Source organism: Vulpes vulpes, chromosome 3 (assembly GCF_048418805.1).
Source record: "Vulpes vulpes isolate BD-2025 chromosome 3, VulVul3, whole genome shotgun sequence".
NCBI lineage: Eukaryota > Metazoa > Chordata > Mammalia > Carnivora > Canidae > Vulpes > Vulpes vulpes.
This window is the reverse complement of record NC_132782.1, coordinates 76,768,779-76,792,340: the sequence shown is the minus strand read 5'-3', so window position 1 is coordinate 76,792,340 and position 23,562 is coordinate 76,768,779. Positions and strand designations below refer to the sequence as shown.

Here is a 23,562-nt window from a genome sequence, read left to right as displayed (position 1 = left end):
CCCAGTTCCACAGAAGCCACCTGCTGGGACCCCTGAACCCCTCCCAGCGCGGTGTGGCAGGTCTCAGAGCCCTGCTCCTGTAGCGCGGGAGCCTTGGCCTCCCTAGTGACAGCAGCAAGGCCACCTCCTGGGGGCTGATCTCCAGGAGGCTGATCCCCAGCCTCCCTCTTCCACTGTCCCTGTCTGGTGCCACCTCACTAGAGAGCCAAGATGTGGAATGCTATGTTCCTCCTCTTGACACCGTGGCAGGTTTTTTCCCCCGTGGCCTTTAGGGGACCTTTCCACAGGCCAGCCCTGACAGTAAGGGTCACGTGTCTGTTCCACGTCTCCATCTCCTCAGGACCAGCCACCGACCCTCCACCTTCAGCTTCTGAGGGCCTGCCCCAGATGTGCCCTGAGGCCTGCTCTACGGGGTCTCCCATGGGCCCTGGTGCCAGCTGGCCTGCTTTCAATGAGGAGACCCTTGGGGACCTCTCAGTCCTGTCGTGAGGCTTCCTAGGGCTCATGCTAGGGCAGCTGGTTGAACATGCTGACCAGAGCTGTGGCTGGCAGAGAGGGGACCCAGGGCAAATCCTACTGTGAATTCTTCTCTCCTCGCCACTGCAGGTGAAAAGTATTCAGATGAAGCCGGTTATACTAAATATCATGCTGCTTGACAGGGAAAGATGTTTCCCGAAGGGCAGTCCAACCAAGAGGGAGCTGGAAGTAAAAGCAGCCTGTCTACACTCCTCAACAGTCCAAGTTTCCTGCTTTGAAGCCCGTCCCCCCTTCCTCTTCAACCCTCCTCCATGTCCTCCTCATTCTCCCTCCCCTCCTCCTCCATTCCTCACCCCTCCTGGTCAGCCCTAGCGACAGCACGCTTCCTTGCTGTCCCTGGGTTCCGGTCCAGTTCAGCTGGTGTGTCCCTGAGACCTCACAGAGCCCAGCCCCGCAGGGACAGTCACCCAGCTGTGTTCTATTTATTCCTTTGTTCAGCAGCAGCCGACGGCTGCCGGCTCTGTGCCAGCGAGGGAGGCACTAGCTCCTGGGAACCAACACGAAGCCAGGGGGATAACTTCTCTGCCCTCCGGGACACTCTGACCAGTGGAGGGACAGATGGCTCGGCAGGATGGAGCTGTTGTAACAGACAAGCTCCTGTGTCCCATCTCTGGAGACCTGTTTCCATGATTCTGGGTCACACTCAGGGCTCTGCATTTTCTAAAAGCCATCCTGGCGATGGTAGTGCAGGTGGGTGGTGCAGGAGAAGCACCGCTTCATCCAAAGCCAGCCCATCGAGAGTGCTTGTTGCCTGACAGTGCCATCTGATTTCAGCAGCCTTGCTTGCCCTGGAGGCGCTAGAGAGTACAGCATGTTGGGGCAGGATCTTAGTCATGTGCGTAATGTAATGTTGGGAATTGCTGGATGCTAAGTATAGGCTTTGGGGAGATGGTTCTAGCTTACCAGAATTTCTAGATGCGCTCAGCATGCCCTCAAGGAAACTGAGGTGTTCTGGTGCTGCCTTCTGTTCCCCGTCCTCTACAGATCCCTGCACCTCCCGTGCCCAAGAAGCTGGCATTTCTCTATCACTTGGGTGGACCTTGGTGCTTAGCTCCCCCAGAATGACTCTTCGCTGCAGTTTGCTCTCCTGGCTGCGTGATAACACATCCTTTCTCACCCCCGTGATCATAACTAGGAGAAGATAACAGGTGTTCTCATCACTGCTGGGTGGCGAAAAACAGAAACCTATTCACAGTGTGAGTCAAGGAGATAGAGCCCAAGGACTCGGGGGACCTCCCACATGACCCAGGGGCAGAGAACAGAGCTGGGCTTGTCAGCTGATGGGAGGCCAAAGCCGCCAGGCAGTCTCTCGCCAAGGCCTCATTCCTCCCCTGTTCATCTGCTTCCTTCCTCTGCACAATCACACATGTGTACACGGGGACCAGTGCAGGTGCCCCAAAATGGTGCCCTGAGTCCTGAAGATGAATGAGACCACGTGGTTCTTACTTCCAGCATCCCCCTAATCCCAACTCTGAGTTTTAGGAAAAACATGATTCGGTTGACCCAGTTTGAGTTTGGTGCTCATTCCTGGCTCAGTTAACTGAACCTGGGGGTGGGGGATGGGCTCACATGATTTCTGGAGAAATCATTGCAGATGGGCCTCACGATGAGAGGGCAGAGGAGCGGTATTCATCGGGTCCCTCCTCTGTGCACGTTGCATCTCTTTACAAAGCAATACTCTGTAGGGACTTACCTGGGATCCTGAGCATTCCATTAACATCACACAAGTATGGTTCTCAGTGGCAACACCAACGTTCAAACTACCCTAATGAACTCTGAGCACTGATTTTTCCAGTGTGCCTCTCTGCTGCCCTACCACTTGGGTACCAAGAGGTGCTCCATGGAATCAGAAATCTGGACCTTCAGGTGAAACTCAAGCTCAAAGTCAAGAGCAAATGAGCCTCTGACATTGAGGTTTATGGTTCAGCTCAAGAAAATTTCACCTAATGAACAGCTTCCTGGTGGCCCCAGGGGAGTTTCACTGGCCTTCCTATCTCTTTTCCTCTGGAAAACATTAACAGTGTTTGTGGCTTGTGGCAGCCTGGCTTTTGCCTGGTCCTCCACAAAGTCTTTTCTGGAGAGCACAGTGAGCTGTCCCTCACTAGAAATGCATGCTTTTGTGCTTCCTGTGGAATTGCAGTGAATCTGGTGGATTAATACCACATTTCCATCTTCTGCACATATATCCTTGATGCTTTGCTTCAGATGGTTTTTGCCTCTGATTTGCATTGAGCCAGCTTATGCCTACAGCCCACTCTAGAAGAAATCATCAAGGAGATTAATATATTAAAAAATAAACTGCAGGGGCTGCCCAGGTGGCTCAGCGGTATAGCGCCGCCTTTAGCCCAAGACGTGATCCTGGAGACCCGGGATCGAGTCCCACGTCGGGCTCCCTGCATGGAGCCTGCTTCTCCCTCTGCCTGTGTCTCTGCCTCTCTCTCTCTCTCTCTCTCTCTCTGTGTGTGTGTGTGTGTCTCTCATGAATAAATAAATAAAATCTTTAAAAAAAAAAGTGCGAATCTTTGTTTCCAGACTTTATGGTCATAGGCCACCCTGCCGATACTTTTCATATTTCCTACTGGGCACCCTTCTCAGCGGGCTGAGGTGGTCTCCCCTGGCACCGATGGTCTCCTGGATAAGTCTTCTCCCTCTTGGTCCTTACCTCTGAGCTTCTCTGCGATTGCCCAGGGGTGCTCATCCTGTCACGCAGCTGTTGCCAGAGCTGCCACAGGAACCGTTGCTATGTTTGCAGACCCCATGTGTGTGTGAGAACATCCTGTGTAAGCTTCCCAGAAGCCGGGTTGCCACTAGATGCTTTGGGTATCCTAATTGGTCTGAAGCTAAAACAGAGCTTTAGGGAGAGAGGGAGTATGAGAATTGAGGACTTTAGGGAAGTTTCTTGATTTGCCATAGTGAAATCCAACACCTGTTGTGACATTGCCTGCAGAGGGACTTCTGGTACTATCACCTTAGTGGCTTCAGCTTCTCCCTTTTTTAAAAAATTAAGATTTAATTGACATGTAACATTGGGCTAGGTGTACAACACGTTGACTTGATACATTGATATATGGCAGTATGATCACCACCATAGCATTAGCCTGTGTCTCCTTCACGTCACATAATTATCTTTCACTTTGTAGTGAAAACATTTGAGATCTAGTCTCGTAGTACGTGGTGCAGGTATTCTTGACTATAATCACAGTGCTGCGCCCTCAATCTCCAGAAAGTATTCATCTTCAAACTGCACGTGTAGAGCCTTTTGACCAGCATCTCCCCAATTCCCCGTTGTAACTAACCACCATTCTACTCTGTTTCTATGAGTTCAACCTTTTTAGATTCCATATGTAAGTGAGAACATAGAATATTTTCCTTTCTCTGTCTGACTTATCTCACTTAGCCCAACACCTGCAAGGCTCTCCTGTTGCAAATGGTAGGATTTCCTTCTTTCTCTCGGCCAAACAATACACCTGTCAGCTGACTGTAACTTCTTTCTCTCTCCCGCAGGACTCCAGCCATGATTGGCTGCTCCTTTGTGGTCAACAGGAAGTTTTTTGGTGAAATCGGTCTTCTCGACCCTGGAATGGATGTGTATGGGGGAGAAAATATCGAACTTGGAATCAAGGTTTGTGCATGGCATCCTTTCCCCCTGGTATATTTATGTTTGTGAGCAGAGCTGTTGGTCACCCTGAATGTGTATTTAAAGCTTCTTTGGCTGGTAAATGACAGAGGCGTTCACCCAGCCTCGCTCTTGAGGATGTGCCAGCAGGGTTGTACCCTCTTTGGTGGTGGTGGTGGGGGGGTTCCCTGGGCTTTCCTTTCTCCAAAGGTTGAACAATGTGTTTCATGCTTTGGTGACCCAATTTAGACATGACCAGAGAGTTTGGTTCCCGCTTCCATCCAGTTTTAATTCTTCTCTTAAGTTTTTCTTAAAATTAGATGATCTCCTCAATGAGTACTTCTATCTCATGCATTTTGACAATTCATGTGCACCAGAGAACCATCAGATGCCAGAAGAGAGGGGGACCATGTTCTGTGGGACCTTTCCTTTCCTTAGAAATGTTTCTAAGGAGGGTGGGGGGGAGAGGAATGATAAGATGCAGAATGGGCCTCTTGCTGGACCCAGCCCAGATCAGCCTCACTGTTAGGTATCTTGTTATATACAGTTGACGTTCAACACAAGTTTGAACTGCACGGGTTCCCTTATATGCAGACTTTTTCGATAAATACAGTATAATATTGTAAATGTATTTCTCTGCCTTATGGTCTTTTTAATTACAATTTTCCCTCTAGCTTCCTTTATCGTGAGAATACAGGATATAATACACATAACACACAAAATACGTGTTAATCTGCTGTTGAAGGTATCAGTAAGGCTTCTGGTCAGCAGTGGGCTATGAGTAGTTAAGTTTCTGGAGAGTCAAGGGTTTATTTATGGAGTTTTAACTGCACGCAGGTGGTCAGTGCCCTAAACTCCCGTGTTGTTCAGGGGTCAGTTGTACTGTGTTTTGCTTAAGATTTTGTTTGAAAAAAAAAAAGAATTCCAGTGTAGAAAAAATGCAAGTTGGCCACATTGATGCATTCCAACCTCTTTGTTTTAGAGTTAAGATAAACGAACCCCAGCCAGGAGCTGGGGTGGGTGCTCCTTGAGGACACGGTGACCACTTAACTCCATGTCTTCATCCATGCCACAGAGGAGGTAGTGGGGGCACCCCCAGCTGGGGCCTCTGTGTCCACTGCCCTTTGTCCCGAACCTTTGCATACCTGAGCCCCTGGGAAGCAGGCTTGTTGGAAACAGCTCAGAAAACAATTGTAAGGTTTAACATTTACTTAATTTCTTTTGCATCCCTCTACCACACTCACTTTTGTTCTACTGGGCAGACACCGGGACGGATCGCCCACCCCAGTCAAAGCCTGCTTTTTGCATCTGATCTCTCTTGTTTATCCCTAACTGCTCAGTACCTCCCATCAGCCCCACATCTACCCTTCATCACCCTTGGTGGAATGAAAGGCGGAGTGCCCTCATGATGTCATGTCCTTCTGGGCCGCAACACTGAAAGGGGATGGTGAGGACTTTCCCTGCCTCCTGAAATCACTCCCTTTTGACGATTGCAGGCTCTTCCTGTGCTTTCCATGTCAGGCTGGGTTCTTTCCTCGATGGAATTTGTATAGGATTTCTTTGTAAAGCCCTGAAATTAAAAAGCCCATGAATAAGTGATTATAGTGAATATACTTGTCATTCATCCATTTGGAGTTTAACTGAAGAAAAAGATCTGGGCCCAGCATGTTAAACTGGGCCTATAACTTAGACCTCTAACCTTCCTCTGGCCCTTCTCATTTCTCTTTGTGCTGTTCTGCTGCCGCCCCCCCCTTTTTTTTGAGTTCTCACTGACCTCTGGCATGCCCTAGAACTTATTTATTATGAGTATTGTTTTTCTCTACCTTGCCCTCGCTAGATTACAAGCTTTATGGGACCCAGATCTTTGTTGGGCTCACCTTTGTGTCCCAAGCATTAGCACCATGCTCAGCATGTGGCTCAGTAGGAGCCTGTTAGATTAAGGCCGGGATGAAGGTCTGTTAGGAGTCTGTGATGATTTGTTCCAGGTACCTATCTGTGAAAGAAACAAGTTGATAGAAGCCCTACATTGAAAGAGTTAAGCTTTTTATTTTTATTTTTGAGATAAGAGAGATTTGGATGTCTCTATATGCTGCTAGAAGGAAGTCCATGAAGAGTAAGATGTCGCCAACAGAGGGGAGAACCAGATTGTGGGTGGAGCACTGCCCCTGTGGAGCTAGGGACACAGGTAGAGGAGTTATGGGGACAGGGGGGATGCCCAGATTTGATTGCCATTGCCCACTGCATTCTGGGGAACACAGGCTGTGACAGCAGAATTCAGTGCTACAACTGGGGAAGACTCTTTTGGACTACCCACACTTGGAAAAGCATTTGCTTTGCAGTAACTTGGACCTTGCAAAGGTCTGTGGGGGGTGCTCTGCCCCCCAGGCTCAGTGGTGATGATGGTGACAGTGCTGTGTGGCTGGCCCCACCCATGAAGGGGGCAGGGGGCTTGGCCATTTCCACCTTGAAGCACAGCCAGCACACCAAAGCCGGGGTTGCACCAGCTCAGGGGCCGGTGAGTTCTACTCCACTGCTCCTTGTGAACAGGCTGGAGTGAACAGTCCACGGAGCCGGCTCCCAGCCTTAGCTGTACTTCAGTCCAGCTCCTGGCTGCTCTCTACACGCCTTTTGAAAGCTTCACATGGATTAGGGCACAGATGCCACCCTCCAGTGCGATTACCTGCCTCTTACTGTATACTCAGGCATATCCAGTGTCCCACTGGAGATGTGGGACTGTTCGTGCCTTATTTCCCATTGATCATGTGGTCCTGTGAGTTATCAGCCGACTCTGGAGAAGCCTTGGTTTTCTGTCAGGGCTTAAAGCAAGAGGTGAGTGCTGTGGGGTCGTCAAGGCCACAGCCTGCATTGAGCCTGCCGTATACACGCACTGTTCTTTGGTTCACACGGTGTGGTCCCTGACCAGCAGCACTGACTTCATCTGGGAGCTTATTACACATGCGGATTCTCGGGCCCCACTTCATTCCTGCTGAATCAGATGCTCTGGGGTGCATTTCAGCAAACCTGTATTTTAACAAGCTTCCCCGGTGATTCTGTTTCACACCGTGACCTAGCCCGCTTCTTGGCAAATACCTACCTTTCCTCAGAAAGGAGCTCAGATGAGGATCCACATCTTTCAAGGCCTTCTTCTCGGTGGCCCTCACAGCCACCGCAGCCCCACAGGGAGCCCTTCCTCCTCCCCCCATCCCACGGCCTGGGCCCTCTTGGGTACCAGCCCGTGAAGGTACCAGGCAGGTGTTTGGACCAAGCAACTATGGGGTTTCTGATTACATGAAGTAATCTGTTTTACAAACTATATTCATTATCTTTCATTCTGTGCTATGTTATGCTGCTCAGAACACAAATTACGTGAATAGTAAATACATTGTTAAGAAAGCCATTCCTATTGCTTGAAAAAAAATCAGAGCTTTGTTTGATATACACACAAAGACACACACACACATATACAGTTATACAAACGAACCTACAAGAAATGACACAAAATCGGGGTGCCAGGGTCGCTCAGTCAGTTAAGCATCTGCCTTAAGCATCACCCTGCCGTGATCCCAGGGTCCTGGAGTCGAGTCCTGCATCGGGCTCTCCCTCTGCCTATGTCTCTGCCTCTCTCTTTACGTCTTTCATGAATAAATAAATAAAATATTTTAAAAATAAAAATAAACAAATATAATCCTTTAAAAAAAGAGAAATGATGCAGAATCGTATGCTTTAGTTAAGTAGGAAAGTTTTGATATGAGAACACTTCCTTTGTGATTTTTTTCACCAAGAAATAGGTCCATCTGCAATCTTTCTGACTCTTCTTTGACATTTTTTATTACTTTTGATTTCCATCCTCAGGAAGGGTAGATGTATCACAAGAATAAAAGTATAAAGTCCTACTGTGGTTCAGGAGAAAAAAACACCAGCAGGGTTGATTCTTGGGCTATTGTTTAGGTGAAAGGCAGCTTGCCTGTGACCTAAGCAATTGATACAGGAAAGGGAAAAAAATCTTTTTAGGACCCAGAAAATAAATGAGATTAGAAATGAAAGATTTCATCTTGTACTGAGTAACATTAATCAGAAACTATTAACAAGGCATATTATTGTAACATGTCTAAATGGTAAGAGAGAAAAAATTCTCCAAGGACAGAACACCAGATAGATTACTTTTAAGTGGTGTAAAATCAGATGGCCTCAGATTTCTCTAATATATCAGACTTCTCTGGGAAGAAGAGGCACTATCTTATTCTGAAGCCTTATAAAAAAGGGTGGCACACAAGTCTACTGAATCCTGTTGGGCAGCCATTCCCAAAGAAGGACAAGAGAAGGACTGTACCAGATCCTCAGACTCTCAGAAAGTATCTTTGCTTGATCAGGACCCCAAGGACTGTGTGTGTGTGTGCACATTTTGGTAAGTATTTGTGAACCAGTGATTCATGATGCAGGTCAGTAAACTAGAGGGTATGGGAAGGCACAGGGGTGATGGAGCCCCAGGGGCTTCCCCCTGGTGAAGCCTTTACAGGAGGCTCAGCAACAGTCGTGGCTAAGAATCAGACTCACGTCATGGTGAGCAATGGGCAGAGGATATGTGTATTTTAGTTTGCTCGGAGTGATAGTGATGTTCTTAAACAGCAGAGTCTGATTTGGCTGCCATAGCTGCTGGCTGCATGGTGCATGGTGTCTCTGGGGCCATGTCATTTTTCTAAGGGATTGGGATGCCATTCTCATGACCCAAGTGGGCCCAAGGGTGGCATCCCTGCCATCTGGCCCAGCCCAGTCCACTTGAGTTCAAGACTCTGAAAACCTGCAGGTGCAGGTGCCTGCAGCACCCACAGGTGCTGGTCTTCATGGTTCCTGAGCCAGTTAGGGTAACGACAGGTGCAGGTGCCTGCAGCACCCACAGGTGCTGGTCTTCATGGTTCCTGAGCCAGTTAGGGTAACGACAGCAGCAGATTTGAAGGACTGCCCCCTTCAAAGGGTCATTTGGAAATTATAGGCTGTCTGGAGTGGCCAAAACCCCAGACCCCCAAAGGTATTCCACTCACACTGGTCTCTTGCTCACACTTTTGCTTCCCACCTTGTCTCTTGTCTCTTTCAAGCTGATGGTGTAGTTTGGTCCAACTCTGAAGGCCTGAGTATCGGGGGTGGGGCCTGGTATACATACAGTCCCAGTTTGAGTCTGAAAATCTGAGGCCTGGGAGTGCTGATGACTGAGGGCAGAAGAAGATGGATGTTGGAGATCCCTGGGTGGCTTAGCAGTTTAATGCCTGCCTTTGGCCCAGGGCATGATCCTGGAGTGCTGGGATCCAGGCCCACATCGGGCTCCCTGCATGGGGCCTGCTTCTCCCTCTGCCTGTGTCTCTGCCTGTGTCTCTGCCTCTCTCTCTCTCTCTCTCTCTCTGTGTCTCTCAGGAATAAATAAATCTTTTTTTAAAAAAGGGGGGAATCCCTGGGTGGCTCAGTGGTTTAGCGCCTGCCTTTGGCCCGGAGCACGATCCTGGAGTCCCGGGATTGAGTCCCACATCGGGCTCCCTGCATGGAGCCTGCTTCTCCTTCCTCCTGTGTCTCTGCCTCTCTCTCTCTCTCTCTCTCTCTCTCTCTCTCTCATAAATAAATAAATCTTTTTTTTAAAAAAAAAAAAGAAGATGGATGTCTTAGTTCAAACAGGAACAAACTCTGACTGGTGCCATAATCCCCACCCCAGCCACTCCTCCATTCATTTGGGACTCATCATCCAGCACCCCTCTTAACCATAAGAATTCCCCCTGCCCTCTCCAAGACCCTTGACATTCAGAACCCTTGATGTCCAGAAGCCTCTTGTGACTTTTATCTTCCATTTGGAACTCTTGGGCCCAAGTCTGCTACATCTAGTGAATGTTGTGATTTGGATAATGGTCATTCCTGGGGGGAGACCAGACCACCAGCTCTGTTTGGTGTTCCCACTCTTTAGATTGTATGAGTCTTTGGTTCTCCCTTCCCTGCTGGCATTGGTCATACCTGGCTGTGTGAATCGCTTCCTTGTATAGGATTAGAGTATATCTGTAATAAAATTCAGAGTGAAGCTCCTGGTCAGCTGGGGATAGGGTTGGCCTTGGGGTTTCACGCACTGGCCTTTAATCTAGATGAATATATTATAGGTGGCCAATAGTTCAATGGAACACTTGTGAACAGAAAGGAGGTGTGTTGACTGCCTGCCCTGCTCTAGCCGGATTTCACTGGGGGCACCAGTGACTGACCTGGTTTCTACTTCCATAAAACTTATGGTCAGGCAGGAAAACCATTCATCTAATAACTAGCAGTGTGATCAGTATGAAGAGACAGGCTGGGAGGATGCTAGCAAGGGAATCCCTAGCAAGGGAATATAACTTAGGCTAGGGAGTTGGGAAGAGCCTCCCTAAGGGGATGACGTTTAAGACTTTAAAAATAAGGTGAATTTAAATAGGCAAAGAAGGTGTGGGTGTGGAGTGTGGGAGTAAGACTGTTCCAGGCAGTTTTGGTTATGCAAGATGAGTAAATCCTATAGATCCCCAGTACCGCATGATGCCTGTGGTTAATACTGCATTGCATCCTTCAGCATTCCCTAAGAGGGTAGATCTTTGTGTTGTATTTTTTTTATTAGTTTATTTTATTGATATATAATTGACATACATCACTGTATGAGTTTAAGTGGTACAGCATGTTGGTTTGAATTACATATTTTGTGACATGATTACTGCAGTTAGTTAGCATCTCATATGGGTACAATAAAAATAAAAAAGCAGAAAAAAATTCCTTATGATGAGAACTCTTAGGATTTACGCTTTTAACTTTCATATAAATCCTAGAACAGTGTTGACTATACTCATCATGCTGTACGTTATATCCCTAGTACATATTTGTCTTATAATTGGAAGTTTGCACCTTTTCCCCTTCCTCCATCCCCTGCCTCTGGTAACTACAGATCTGATCTCTTTTTCTAAGAGTTTGTTTTTAAATTTTGCATATAAGTGAGATCATGCAGTATTTGTCTATCTCTTTTTGACTTATGTCATTGGCATATACTGTCAAGGTCCATCCATATTAACACAAATGGCAGATTTCCTCGTTTTTTTTTATGGCTGAATAATATTTCATTATTGACAAATCAATTGATATACATCTATAATGATTTTTAATTCATTTTTCTGTTAATGAATACTTAGGTTGTTTCCATGTCTTGACTATTATAAATAGTGCTGCTATAAACATGGAGGTGCATATATCTCTTGAAGGTAGCATTCTTATTTCACTTGGATACATTCCTCAGAGTGGAATTGCTGGATCATATGGTAGTTCTATTCTTAATTTTTTTGAGGATCTTCCATACTTTTCCATACTGAGTGCACTGATTTACATTCTTATCAGCATTGTAGAAGGGGTCCTTTTCTTGTCTTTTTGATGATGGCCATTCTAATAGGCATGAAGACATAGCTCATTGTGGTTTGATTTGCATTTCCCTGATGACTAGTGATGTTGATCATCACTTCATGTACCTGTTGACTTTTCATATGTCTTCCTTGAAAAAATATCTATTCAGATCTTTTTTCCCAATTATTGATTTTTTCCTTTGAGTTGTATGAGTTATTTATAAATTTGGATATTAGCCCCTTATCAGATATAAAGTTTACAAATATTTTTCCCATTCCATAAGTTGTCTCTTCACTTTGTTTATTACTTATTCTACTGTGCAGAGGCTTTTTAGTTTGATATAGTGCCATTTGCTTATTATCTATGATGTTGCTCATGCTTTAGGTGTCATATCCAAGAAATCATTGCCAATACCCTTGTCAAAAGAGCTCTTTTTCTGTTTTCTTCTAGAAGTTTCATGGTTCCACATCTTCCATTTAAGTCTTTAATGCATTTTGAGTTAGTTTTTGTGAGTGGTGTTTAGAAGTCCAATTTCTTTCTACTACATGTGAACATCTTATTTTCCCAGCACTGTTTAAGAGATTGTCTTTTCTCTTTTGAGTACTCTTGGCTCCCTTGTCATATATTAGTTGACCATATATGTTGGGGTTTATTTCTGGGCTTTCAACCTATTCTGTAGGTCTGTATGTCCATTTTTATGTCTGTATCACACATTTTGATTGATATAGTTTTGTAGTATAGCTTGAAATCAGGAAATGTGAGGCTTCTCACTTTGTACTTTCTTCTCAGGATGACTTTAGTTATTTGAAGTCTTTCATAGTTTCACATAAATTTTAGGATTGTTTTTTCTACTTCTGCAAAAAGTGACATTGGAATCTTGATAGGGATTACATTGAATCTATAGATGGCTTTTGGTAGTATGAACATTTTAACAATACTAATTCTTTCAGTCCATGAACATGGGATATACTTTCACTTATTTGTGTCTTCATTAATTTTCTTCATCAATGTCCTACAGTTTTGAGAGTAGAGATCTTTTACCACCTTGGTTAAGTTTATTCCTAAGTATTTTATTATTTTGATGCTATTGTAAATGGGATCATTTTCTTTATTTCTTTCTGTCAGATACAGTTGTCAGATATATTGTTACTATATAGCGATGCTACTGATTTTTGTATGTTAATTTTGTATCCTGGAATTTTACTGAATTCATTGATTAGACTTAACAGATTCTTGGTGGAATCTTTACATTTTCTATATATACAACCATGTCATCTGTAACTAGAGAAAATTTTACACTTCCTTTTCAGTTTTGATGCCTTTTCTGAAATAAGGCAAATAAGGCAACATACTTGCCTTGTTTCTGATCTTAGAAGCAAAGATTTAAGTTTCACTCCTGAGTTTTACATTAGCTCTGGGCTTATCATATATGGGCTTTATCATGTGAAGTACATTTCTTTTGTACCTAATTTGTTTAGTTCTTTTTTTATCATGAACAGATGTTGAATTTTGTCAAATGCTTTTTTTTTTTAAAGATTTTATTTATTTATTCATGAGAGACAGAGAGAGAGAGAGAGAGAGAGGCAGAGACACAGGCAGAGGGAGAAGTAGGTTCCTTGTGGGAAGCCCAATGTGGGACTGGATCCCGGGTCTCCAGGATCAGGCTCTGGGCTGAAGGCATGCTAAAACGCTGAGCCACCCGGACTGCCTTTGTCAAATGCTTTTTCTGCATCTCGAGATGATCATATGATTTAAGTGTTCTTACCAAAAAATAATGATACTAACAGTAATAATTAATTAATAAAGAGTATGTGAGGGAACTTTTGGAGGTTATAGATATGTTATAACATAGATTGTGATGATGGTTCCATAGGTATATACATATCTTCAAACTCACCAAGGTGTATACATTAAATAAGGCTAGCTTTTTGTGTGTCAGTCATGCTTTAATAAGATGTCTTAAACAGAAAAATAATATTTTAGGAAGAAAGAATAGTATGTGCAAAGGTTTGGGATTCTGAAAGGGAAATATTCTGGAAACTGCAGGCATTCCAGATGTCTGGAGTAGAGAAAGAAAGAGGTAAACATATTGCATGTGGTGATAACAATCTGGTTGGGGCTTGGGTTATGGAAGACTTATAAACAAGAATGTGGCTTTTCTTTAAGGACCACTGTGAACATATTGAAAAATGTCTTTTGAAAAAAAATATATGTGTGTGTATACACATATGTGTGTGGTGTGTGTGTGTGTGTGTGTGTGTGTGTGTGAGTGTGTAATACCATGTATACCATCACCCAGGTTCTTTGAAGGGATTTAAGGGAAGTGAGGTAGTATGACTTTTTCTTTTTTTTAAATAAAGGATCATTATGATGACCACATGGAAAATTATAAATTATAAAGCTGAGTAGACTCAGAGGAAGCAAGGCTCAGTGAGGAAATGTGGACTATGGTTGGGGCAGTGGGAGACACATGGGCAAATTCAGAAAGTAGAAGAGATAGTATAAGAGGAAGATTGAGTGTATGAAGGTAATAGTGGGAAGTGGGGGCCAAGGCTGACGCCCACATTACTAGCTCTAGCAACTGGGAAATGCTACTGGAAATGGAAATGCTACTCTGAGATAAGGAACACTATTGGAGGAGGGTTGTGAGAAGGCAGAAAGGTGATGCTTTCTGTTTAGTCCCTGAAACACTCGAGATTGTCCAGCAGGTATTTGGCTGTGTAGAGATTAAGCTAAGGAGAGAGCTTAGGTCTGAAGTAAGCTTGAGTATCCTTGGTCCATCAATCATATCCAAAGTTGAAAGAGAGAAGTTGTGTAGAGAAAGGAGAAGAAAGGACAAAACAGAAGCCCAGAAAAAAAAGCAACATTTAAGGCATGAAAGGAATAACTGGGAATGAGGCTGAGAAGTAGGCCAGAATAAAAGAAAAACCAAGAGAGTGAGTTTGTGGCAGCTGAGAGAAGAGCATGTGTAGGTTCCCAGAGTTGGTCCTTTGGGAGGCATGGAGAGGAGAGAGTGGAGATGAGCACCATTCAGGTGGTATGATTAACAGCACCTGGTGAGTGATTGAATAGGAGGAATGAATGAAAAGTGAATGTGAAGGATGTTTCCCATCTTGCCCAGCAACTGGATTGATTCACTTAGTGAACAGGGGCACAGAGGAAGTTCTATAGGTGGAGACTTGAGTTCCGTCAGAAACATTGGGTTTAGCGAGTAGCAGTCCTTTGTAACCTACCAGAGATGTCAAAGGGAATGTAGGAGTAGGATGGAGTCCCAGTCAAGAGTGTGACTTGGTAGAGGGGTTCCAGTACAAATGCAGGATGTTCACTATTTCACTAGGGGATCTGCAGGACTGTGGCACTTAGGGCTTAGAGCCGCTTAAAGGAGCTAGGGCATGGTGACACCTTTTATGGTTTGAGCCAATGGCCTGTTAAAGAGTTAGGAAAATAGTGTTATTGTTGTTATTGTTTTTATAATTAACATATAGTGCTGTATTACTTTCAAGGTATATAATGGTTCAGCAATTCTATACATTACTCACTGCTCATCATGATAAATGTACTCTTGATCTCTTTTGTCTATTTCACCCATCCTCTATTGTCTATTTCACCCTCCCTCCCCTCTGGCAACCACCGGTTTGTTCTATTTAAGAGTCTTCTTTGTTTGTATCTTTTTTTTTTTTAAGATTTTATTTATTTATTCATGAGAGACACAGAGAGAGAGGCAGAGACACAGGCAGAGGGAGAAGCAGGCTCCCTGCAGGGAGCCTGACGTGGGACTCAATCCCGGGTCTCCAGGATCAGGCCCTAGGCTGAAGGCGGCACTAAACTGGTGAGCCACCCGGGCTGCCCTGTTTGTTTCTTTTTTATTTTGTTTGTTTGTTTCATAAATTCTACATATGCATGAAATCATATGGTATTTGTCTTTCTCTTACTGACTTATTCACTTAGCATTCTACCTTCTAGTTATCGATGTTGTTGCAAATGGCAAGAACCCACCGAATGGGGGAAAGATACTTTCAAATGATATACCCAATAAGAGACTAATATGCAAAGTGTATAAAGAACTTATACAACTCAATGCCAAAAAAGCAAGAGCAAATAATCTGATTAAAAAATGGGCAGAGGACCTGAAGAGACATTTTCCAAAGAAGGCATTACAGATGGCCAAAGACACATAAAAAGATTTTTTTAAAGTGAGAACTCTTCATCTCTTTTTCTGCATATTTTTTGGGGAAAAGATTTTGGTTTTTAAAGATGTTTAGAATTTTCATATCTCTACTACATACCTCCATTTCATACAAGTACATGAGTTTCCTAGAGGCTCATCCAGTCCCACTGTGTTCACCTGTTTGTTTCCATGACGATTCCCAAAAGGAGATAGTGAGGCCCCCACAAACTCCCCATCAGAACACCAGCTGATGAGCCACCTACCTGCAATGTTTTAAAATCCTCAGTGACACCTTGCCTTGCTCTTCTAGCTCTCACTGCTAAGTGATATTCTCACCACGCTGCAGAATAGTGCCTTATAGGACATGGAAACAGAAAGTGAATTTAGCAGTTTTTGGCATTAGATACCAGGGCCATTTTGCTATCTTTATTATTATTATTTTTTTTTAATTTATGATAGTCACAGAGAGAGAGAGAGAGAGAGGCAGAGACACAGGCAGAGGGAGAAGCAGGCTCCATGCAGGGAGCCCGATGTGGGATTCGATCCCGGGTCTCCAGGATCGCGCCCTGGGCCAAAGGCAGGCGCCGAACCGCTGCGCCACCCAGGGATCCCCTGCTATCTTTATTAAAATGTATTGCTATTCCCTTAAAGAAGAAAAAATGAGCTAATGAATCTAGGAGAACTGAAAACACACACATATGTGCTCACACCCCCCCCCCCAAATAAATCTTCCTCAAGAGACCTTCCAAAGGACAGACGGCAATATGATGTCAGTTGTAGAATAAAATGGTCTCCATAGACTTTCTAAAATTCTTTAATGCTAATTTTGCATGGGCTGGGAATTCCACCCTGAGTGGGTGAGGGGTTTTGATTATTGTCTCTGGCTATGTTTTTCCCTCAGAACAAATTGGAGAATGAAGAATTTTCAGTCATTACATTTTATGTTAATTTCTTTTATGTTAATTCAACATTTTATTATGGAAAATTTGAAACATACACCAAAATAGAACAGTCTAATGAATCCAAATGTACTAATCATTCATTTTCAACAAATGTCAACATTTTGCTATGTGTCTCTCAGCTACTGCCCCTCAACTTTCTGAAAGCAAATCCCTAGACTCCTATCATTCCAGCTGCAAAAACTTTAGAGCGCATTGCTAACATAGGCTCAACATAAAATTACACTTAGTAAAATTCAGTACCCAGACCATGTTTCTCAAAAACATTTCTCAAAAATCTGTGATATCTCTCTATATATACTTGTGTGTGCATTCATGTGCACACGTGCACACACACACACACACACACACACATACATTTATGGTTGCTTCTTAAGTGTCTTTTAATCTATAATACTCCCCTCACCTTTATTATTCCCCTTTCATTCATTTATTGAAGACCACCCCAAGACATTTGTCCAGTAAAGTTTTGCACAATCTGGATTTGGCAGATTGATTCCTCTTGAGGTCTTTAACATGTTCCTTCTAAACTCCACGTTCTCTAAACTGTGCTGTAATCACCCCCTTATCTGCAGTTTTGCTTTCTATGGATTCCATTACTCATGGTCAACTGTGGTCCGGAAGCAGGTGATCCTCCTGACTTATTGCCATCAGGAGGTCATAGTAGCCTAATGCTACATCACAATGTCTTGTATTAATCACCTCACTTCGTCTCATCACACAGGCATTTTATTATATCATGTCACCACAAGAAGAAGGAAGGATGAGTGTAGAGCAATCAGATATATTGAGATAGAGAGACAGAGAGGCAGAGACAGAGAGAGACCACATTCACATTACTTTTATTACAGTGTATTGTTATCATTGTTAAATTTTATTAGTAGTTATTCCTGTTAATCTCTTATTGTGCCTTATTTATAAATGAAACTTTATCACAGGAATGTTTGCATAGGAACAAACCATAGTATATCTCGGGTTCAGCACATCTGCAGTTTCAGGCATCCATTGGGATCTTGGAATATAGCCCCTGTGGATAAGGGGGAACCACTGTAATTAGACTTAGAAAGTTTACGAGATTTGGCTTCCTTCCTTCCTCCCTCCCTCCCCTCTTTCCTCCCCTGCAAGAATACTTCAGGTAATACTGTAAACTTCCTATTGCATCACATCAGGAGATACATATCATCTGGTTGCTTCACACTTTGTGATGTTAAGTTTCAGTAGTGGATTCATGTGTTGTTAACTTGACTCATCCTTTATAAAAGTTCCTCATCAACCTTTCACCTAAAGATTTTGGCAGCCACTAATGATCATTGCCTAGATCCATTATTTCATTAGGGCCTACGAAATGATGATTTTTAAATCTTACATTAATTCTGCATTTATAAACTGTAACTCTCCTATCAAAAAGGAATTTTTCTCATCAACTATTTGGATACTCTGAAATACAGTTCAAACAGGAAAGGCAGGATTAATGCTTAATTCTTTCCTTTCATTTAAACATTTTTAGAATAATGAATCGGTGCCATAGCAACCTCTAAAGGTGACCAGTAGGGTCTTTTCCCCCCAGTAATATAATGGACTTGTAGCTTTTTAAAATATATATTTTATGTGTCTAAATCCATTACAATCATTATTGATTTGTTTGCCCATTCTGTATGTGTTTTTGTTGAGGTATTATTTACTACAATAAAATATACATATTTTTAGTTTTCAGAGTGATGGATTTCACATTAATATAGATCCCTGTAATCACCTCCCAAAACATGATCTGAGCATTTCCATTGCCTTAAAGAGCCTCCCTGTTGCTATCATTCCCAGTACCCTTTCCAGGCAACCATTTTCTGATTTCTGATGACTCATTTCTGTTTTAAAACTTCACATAAATGGAATCATATCTTACTTTACTCTTTCAACACAAGTAATTTTTTTTTTTACATTCTGTCTCGTTGTTGTATATGTCAGCAGCTCCTCCTCTCTTATTGCTAAGAAGTACTCTACTGTGTGAATATATGATAAATTTGTTCATTCATTTTCCTGCTGAAGGAAGAGTTGGGTGTTTTCCCATTTGCAACTGTCAGGAGTATTCATGGAAAAGTCATTTTTGGACATATGTTTTGGTTTCTCTGGGGCAAATACTTAGAGATTCAATAGCTAGCATATAGGGAAGATATATGTTTAACTTTTTAAGAAATTGCCAAGCAGGTCTCCAGAGTACCATTCTCCTCTCCCACAGCACTGTATGAGAGTTCGAGGAGTTTCACATTTTTACCAGTATTGGGGTTGTCAATATTTCTTTTAACAAATCCAGTAAGTTTGAAGCAGTACCTCAGTGTCATTTTAATTTAATTTCCTTCATGGCTAATGGCACTGAACACCTTTTCTTATGCTTTTGGATAATATTTTTGGATAATATCTTCTTTCACCCACTTTCTAAACATTGTGTTATTTTGTTGATTTGTAAAGGTTCATTATATGTATACTGGATACTATTTTCTTCTCTTTTTTTTAAGATTTTATTTATTTATTCATGAGAGACACAGAGAGAGAGAGGCAGAGACATAGGCAGAGGGAGAAGCAGGCTCCCTGCAGGGAGCCTGATGCAGGACTCAATCCCAGGACCCTGTGATCATGCCCTGATCCAAAGGCTTAACCACCCAGGGGCCTCTGATACTACTTTCATATATATGTACTATGAGTATTTTTCTCCAGTCTGTGATTTTTCTATCCATATTTTTCTGTTTTCATCTGAAACTTTATGGTTCTAGCTTTTACATTTAGATCTTTGATCCATAAAGCCCGTAAAGAAAACATAAGAGAGTATATTGAAGTAGGCAATGTTGTTTTGGACTGGGCACAAAAAATACTAACAATCTTCATAAGTGACAAATGAGACTTAATCAAAATTTAAAATTTCAGCTAATCAGATTGTACCATTAAAGATGTAGAAGCAGGGACACCTGAGTGGCTCAGTGGTGAGCGTCTGCCTTTGGCTCAGGGCATAATCCCAGAGTCCTGGGATCAAGTCCCACATCGGGCTTCCTGCATGGAGCCTGCTTCTCCCTCTGCTTGTGTCTCAGCCTCTCTCTCTTTCTGTGTCTCTCATGAATAAATAAATTAAATATTTTTTTAAAAAGATGTATAAGCAAATCGACACACTGGGGAAAATGGTCACAGTGTATATATCTGACAAAGGAATTTTATCCAGATTGTATATGATAAATCCTAAAAACCAAGGGTAGAAAATAGCAAGATATTTGAACACCCACTTTGCAGAGCCTTCTTGCTTTCTGACATAAGAGGTTTTGGTGTCATTTTGTATGTTTCCTATTCCCCGACCTATAATCAGCCCTTTCTCCAAGAAGCCCTAGTTCCTCCTAATGGGAAATAGTGAGAGTATAGAGACCCAAGTCTTGTCATTAAGGTGCCCATTGCTATTGGATTGTCACTGTGTTGCCTTTTCAATGAGCAAAGCTAGATCATATTGAGTTTTATAGACAGAGAGATGTAGATCATTGTTTCACACAAATATTTCTTTTTCTTCATACAAATATTTCTGATTCAAGTTTGTGATTACAGAATTTTTACTTCTTTGATTTTGTACTTTTGCTGAAAGACTTGGTTCTTATTGGCATAATTTCTTATTTGCATGATTCCACAACCACGTAAATCATAGTTTCAAAATAAGAATACCAGCTACCTAGTAAACTGAATGAATTTTAATACTTCTTTGTACCTTTTTTTATCCTTAGGAGGTGTTCCACTGGGGATATGTAGTCAACATTCTATGATTTCAGGTTATTTGAAGTAATTTGCTCTGTGTGGTTATGTCACATTCTTGATGTAGGATGTTAGAATTATGTGATAATGGACAATGAGCTTCACTTTCTTCTCTCCTTTAGAGTTTACAAGTCAGTTGATTAAAATCATTCGACCCAAAGCTTTGACCTTAAAAAAATTTCCTAGAGCAATTTTAGGTTTGGAGTAATATTGACAGAAAGGTATAGAGATCTTCCATATGCCCACTGCCCCGACACATGTGTAGCCCCTCCCATTACCACTATCCCTGACCAGAGTGGTACGTTTATTACCTTCGATGAACCTACACTGATGTGTCATTATTATGACATAGTTTATATTACTGTTTGCTCTTGGTGTACATTTTATAGGTTTGGACAAATACCTAATGACACACATCCATCATCTAGCATCTAGCATCATACAGAATATTCTCACTGCCCGAAGAATCTTCTGTGCTCTGCCTATTTGTTCTCTTGTCCCCAATCCCTACCAACCACTGATCCACTTACTTGTCCATAGTTTTGCCTTTTTCAGAATGTCATATAGTTGGAATTGTACAGTATGTAGCCTTTTCAGATTGATGTCTTTCACTTAGTAATACGCATTTAGGTTTCCTACATGTCTTTTCATGGCATGATAGCTCATTTATTTTTACAGCTGAATAATAGTCTATTGTCTGGATGTACCATAATTTACTTATTCATTTACCTACTGAAACACATCTTGGTTGCTTCCAAGTTTTGACATTTATGAATAACTGCTATAAACATCCATGGGAAATTTTGGCAGTACTGTATGTTATAGCAATATGCATGCACCAAACAGTTTTTAAAAAGATTTTTTTATTTATTTGAGAGAGAGAGGGAGAGAGAGAGCACAACCGAGGGGAGGGAGAGGAACAAGCAGCTGAGCGCTGAGCCCTCTGTGAGGCTCAGTCTCTTAACTCTGAGATGGTGACCTGAGCCAAAATCAAGAGTCGGATACTCAACTGACTGAGCCACCCACGCACCCCCCTCAAACACTTTTCTAGGCTAATTTCTATCCAGCACCCTCTCAGGCTTTTGATTCTATAGTGTCCAGCAACCCATACTGCCAGAGGAGCTGCAAATCTGGACGTCTGTTTCACATGGATTCATTTTGTGTGTAAATCTGCCCCAGCCCACCTTCATTGTGGCCAAGCTCCTGGTTCTGATTAGGTGGGGGCTCAGTTATTATTATTATATTATTATTATTATTATTATTATTATTATTGCTAGAAGATTGGAAAAAATTTTAGAACTGTCAAGCATAAGGAGAACATTGAACCCTTCCCTCCCCCAAAGCATGTTATTGATTGTCAAAGCTAAATTAAATTCTCATATATCAAAGCTAAGCCAGAGAGGAGAGGTAGCCCATATAGGGGTTAAAACAGGGCCCCCAGAACTATGCAAGTGGGAAGAGAGCAGCACTGTTATCGGTGAGTGGAACAAAGGAAAAAGAGCTCCCAGGCCTTCTCTGTATCCTTCATCATGTGGTACTTTTTTGCACCATAGTTTTTTATTCGGTATTTAAGAAGATAAGCAAGTGGGTAATAAGTTTGAGAATGGGTTCCGGAAATGTCATTAAATTGACATAGGAAAGGAAGGCATTTAAAAATAATATCTACTGTTGATTGGCACTAACACTGTGCCAGACGCTGTGCTAAGTGCTTTATAAACATCAGATTATTCAGTCCTCATGACAGTCCTGTGAATTAGTCATTGTCGATTCCATTTTTACAGATGATGCTAGGATTGGCAGAAGCCAAGTAATTCGTCTGAGATCTTAGGGCTAAGAAATAGAAGAACCAGGACTCAACCCCAATCTGACTCTAAAGCTCCCTGTGGCTTTGCTCGCCCACTGCTTGGTGTCTTTATTCATCCAGGGCATCTCAGTCATCCACCCTCTGGGTAGCTGTGAAAACTGCAGATTATGCACTGATGTCATCATATAGAAGGTGCTCAGGATGTTGCTAGTATATAACACAGATCATAGAGTAATTTCATTTGTAGTAGGTACGATGTTCATAATTCCTATGTAGACACACAGATAGATCCCATGCCCATACATCTATTTCATGTAATACACTATCTCATATATAGAGAAGTGTAGTTATGTAATAAACAAAAATGTGTTTGAAACAGCATAAAATTGGATTTCCTCATCCATAAATTGTGTTATATTTATGTCTAAGTTATAGTTCAAGAAACAGAACCGCGATGTTGATATTTTTATAAATGGTGTCTAATGTATTTCTATTAAGGGGAGATATATTTTCTGTGTTGAAATGTATTATCATAATAGCCAAACCATTTACTCTACCACTGGAAAATGGTGTGGTAGTCTGTCTGGAATTCCACTTGCCTGCTCCCAGCCTGCCAGATCTATTGTAAATTATTGTAGGCGTCTGTGAGTTATTTTATAGGAAGCATCCATCTATTTTTACAACTCTGAAAAGTCTGTCACTCTCATTCATCTCCCTGGGAATAAAGCAATAATTTGATTCTCTATAAATGTGAACCTGAATTTACACCATCCTCTCCAGTTGGGACTGCAGTGATGTGGGTGATTTATAGCTCTGTGTCTCTGGGGCAGGGGACTAAAGTGGCATCCTGGCCCAGTGCGTTTGTTAGCATTTTCTATTACTTCTGCAGGAAAGGGGATGGAAATCAACCTGTCCCTACTGTGTTTAAGATTTAACTGTTTTGCTCCCTGTACCATGTGGGCTTGTTGAATGCCATGCCCCAAGGGGCAGCCCCAGGGGTCCTGAGCCCTCCATTTAGCTCTGGACCCCATAGTTGGGTGGATGTCCACAGATGTACCTTGGACACTGTCATGTGCTCAGCTTTGAGAGACCATCAGTGCAAATGCTTATACTTCAGAGGTTCAATGGTAACATGGTCAAATGTTTGAGGCCTTCCGGATATTTGCTGTCCTGTGGAGAGCCTGTTGGGCAGACCCATGCTATCCATCTTTGGCACCTGTCTTTTGGCTTATTGGAGAAGAGTTTATCTGGGAAACATCAGTGTTTTATCCTGTGATAAGATGCCAAGAGGGCTATCCTTTTGTCAGTTGCTTGGGGTCCT

General features: G+C 42.6%; 1 protein-coding gene across 1 annotated transcript in view; it reads left to right on the top strand.

Moving 5' to 3' along the window:
- The window catches only part of GALNT17 (polypeptide N-acetylgalactosaminyltransferase 17), a 431,130-nt gene that overhangs the window by 315,052 nt on the left and 92,516 nt on the right, over positions 1–23,562 (top strand). The window contains exon 6 of the mRNA XM_026017521.2: positions 4,042–4,159. Within this exon, the coding sequence (XP_025873306.2) occupies positions 4,042–4,159 (118 nt within the window). The remainder of the gene's footprint in view (positions 1–4,041; positions 4,160–23,562) is intronic.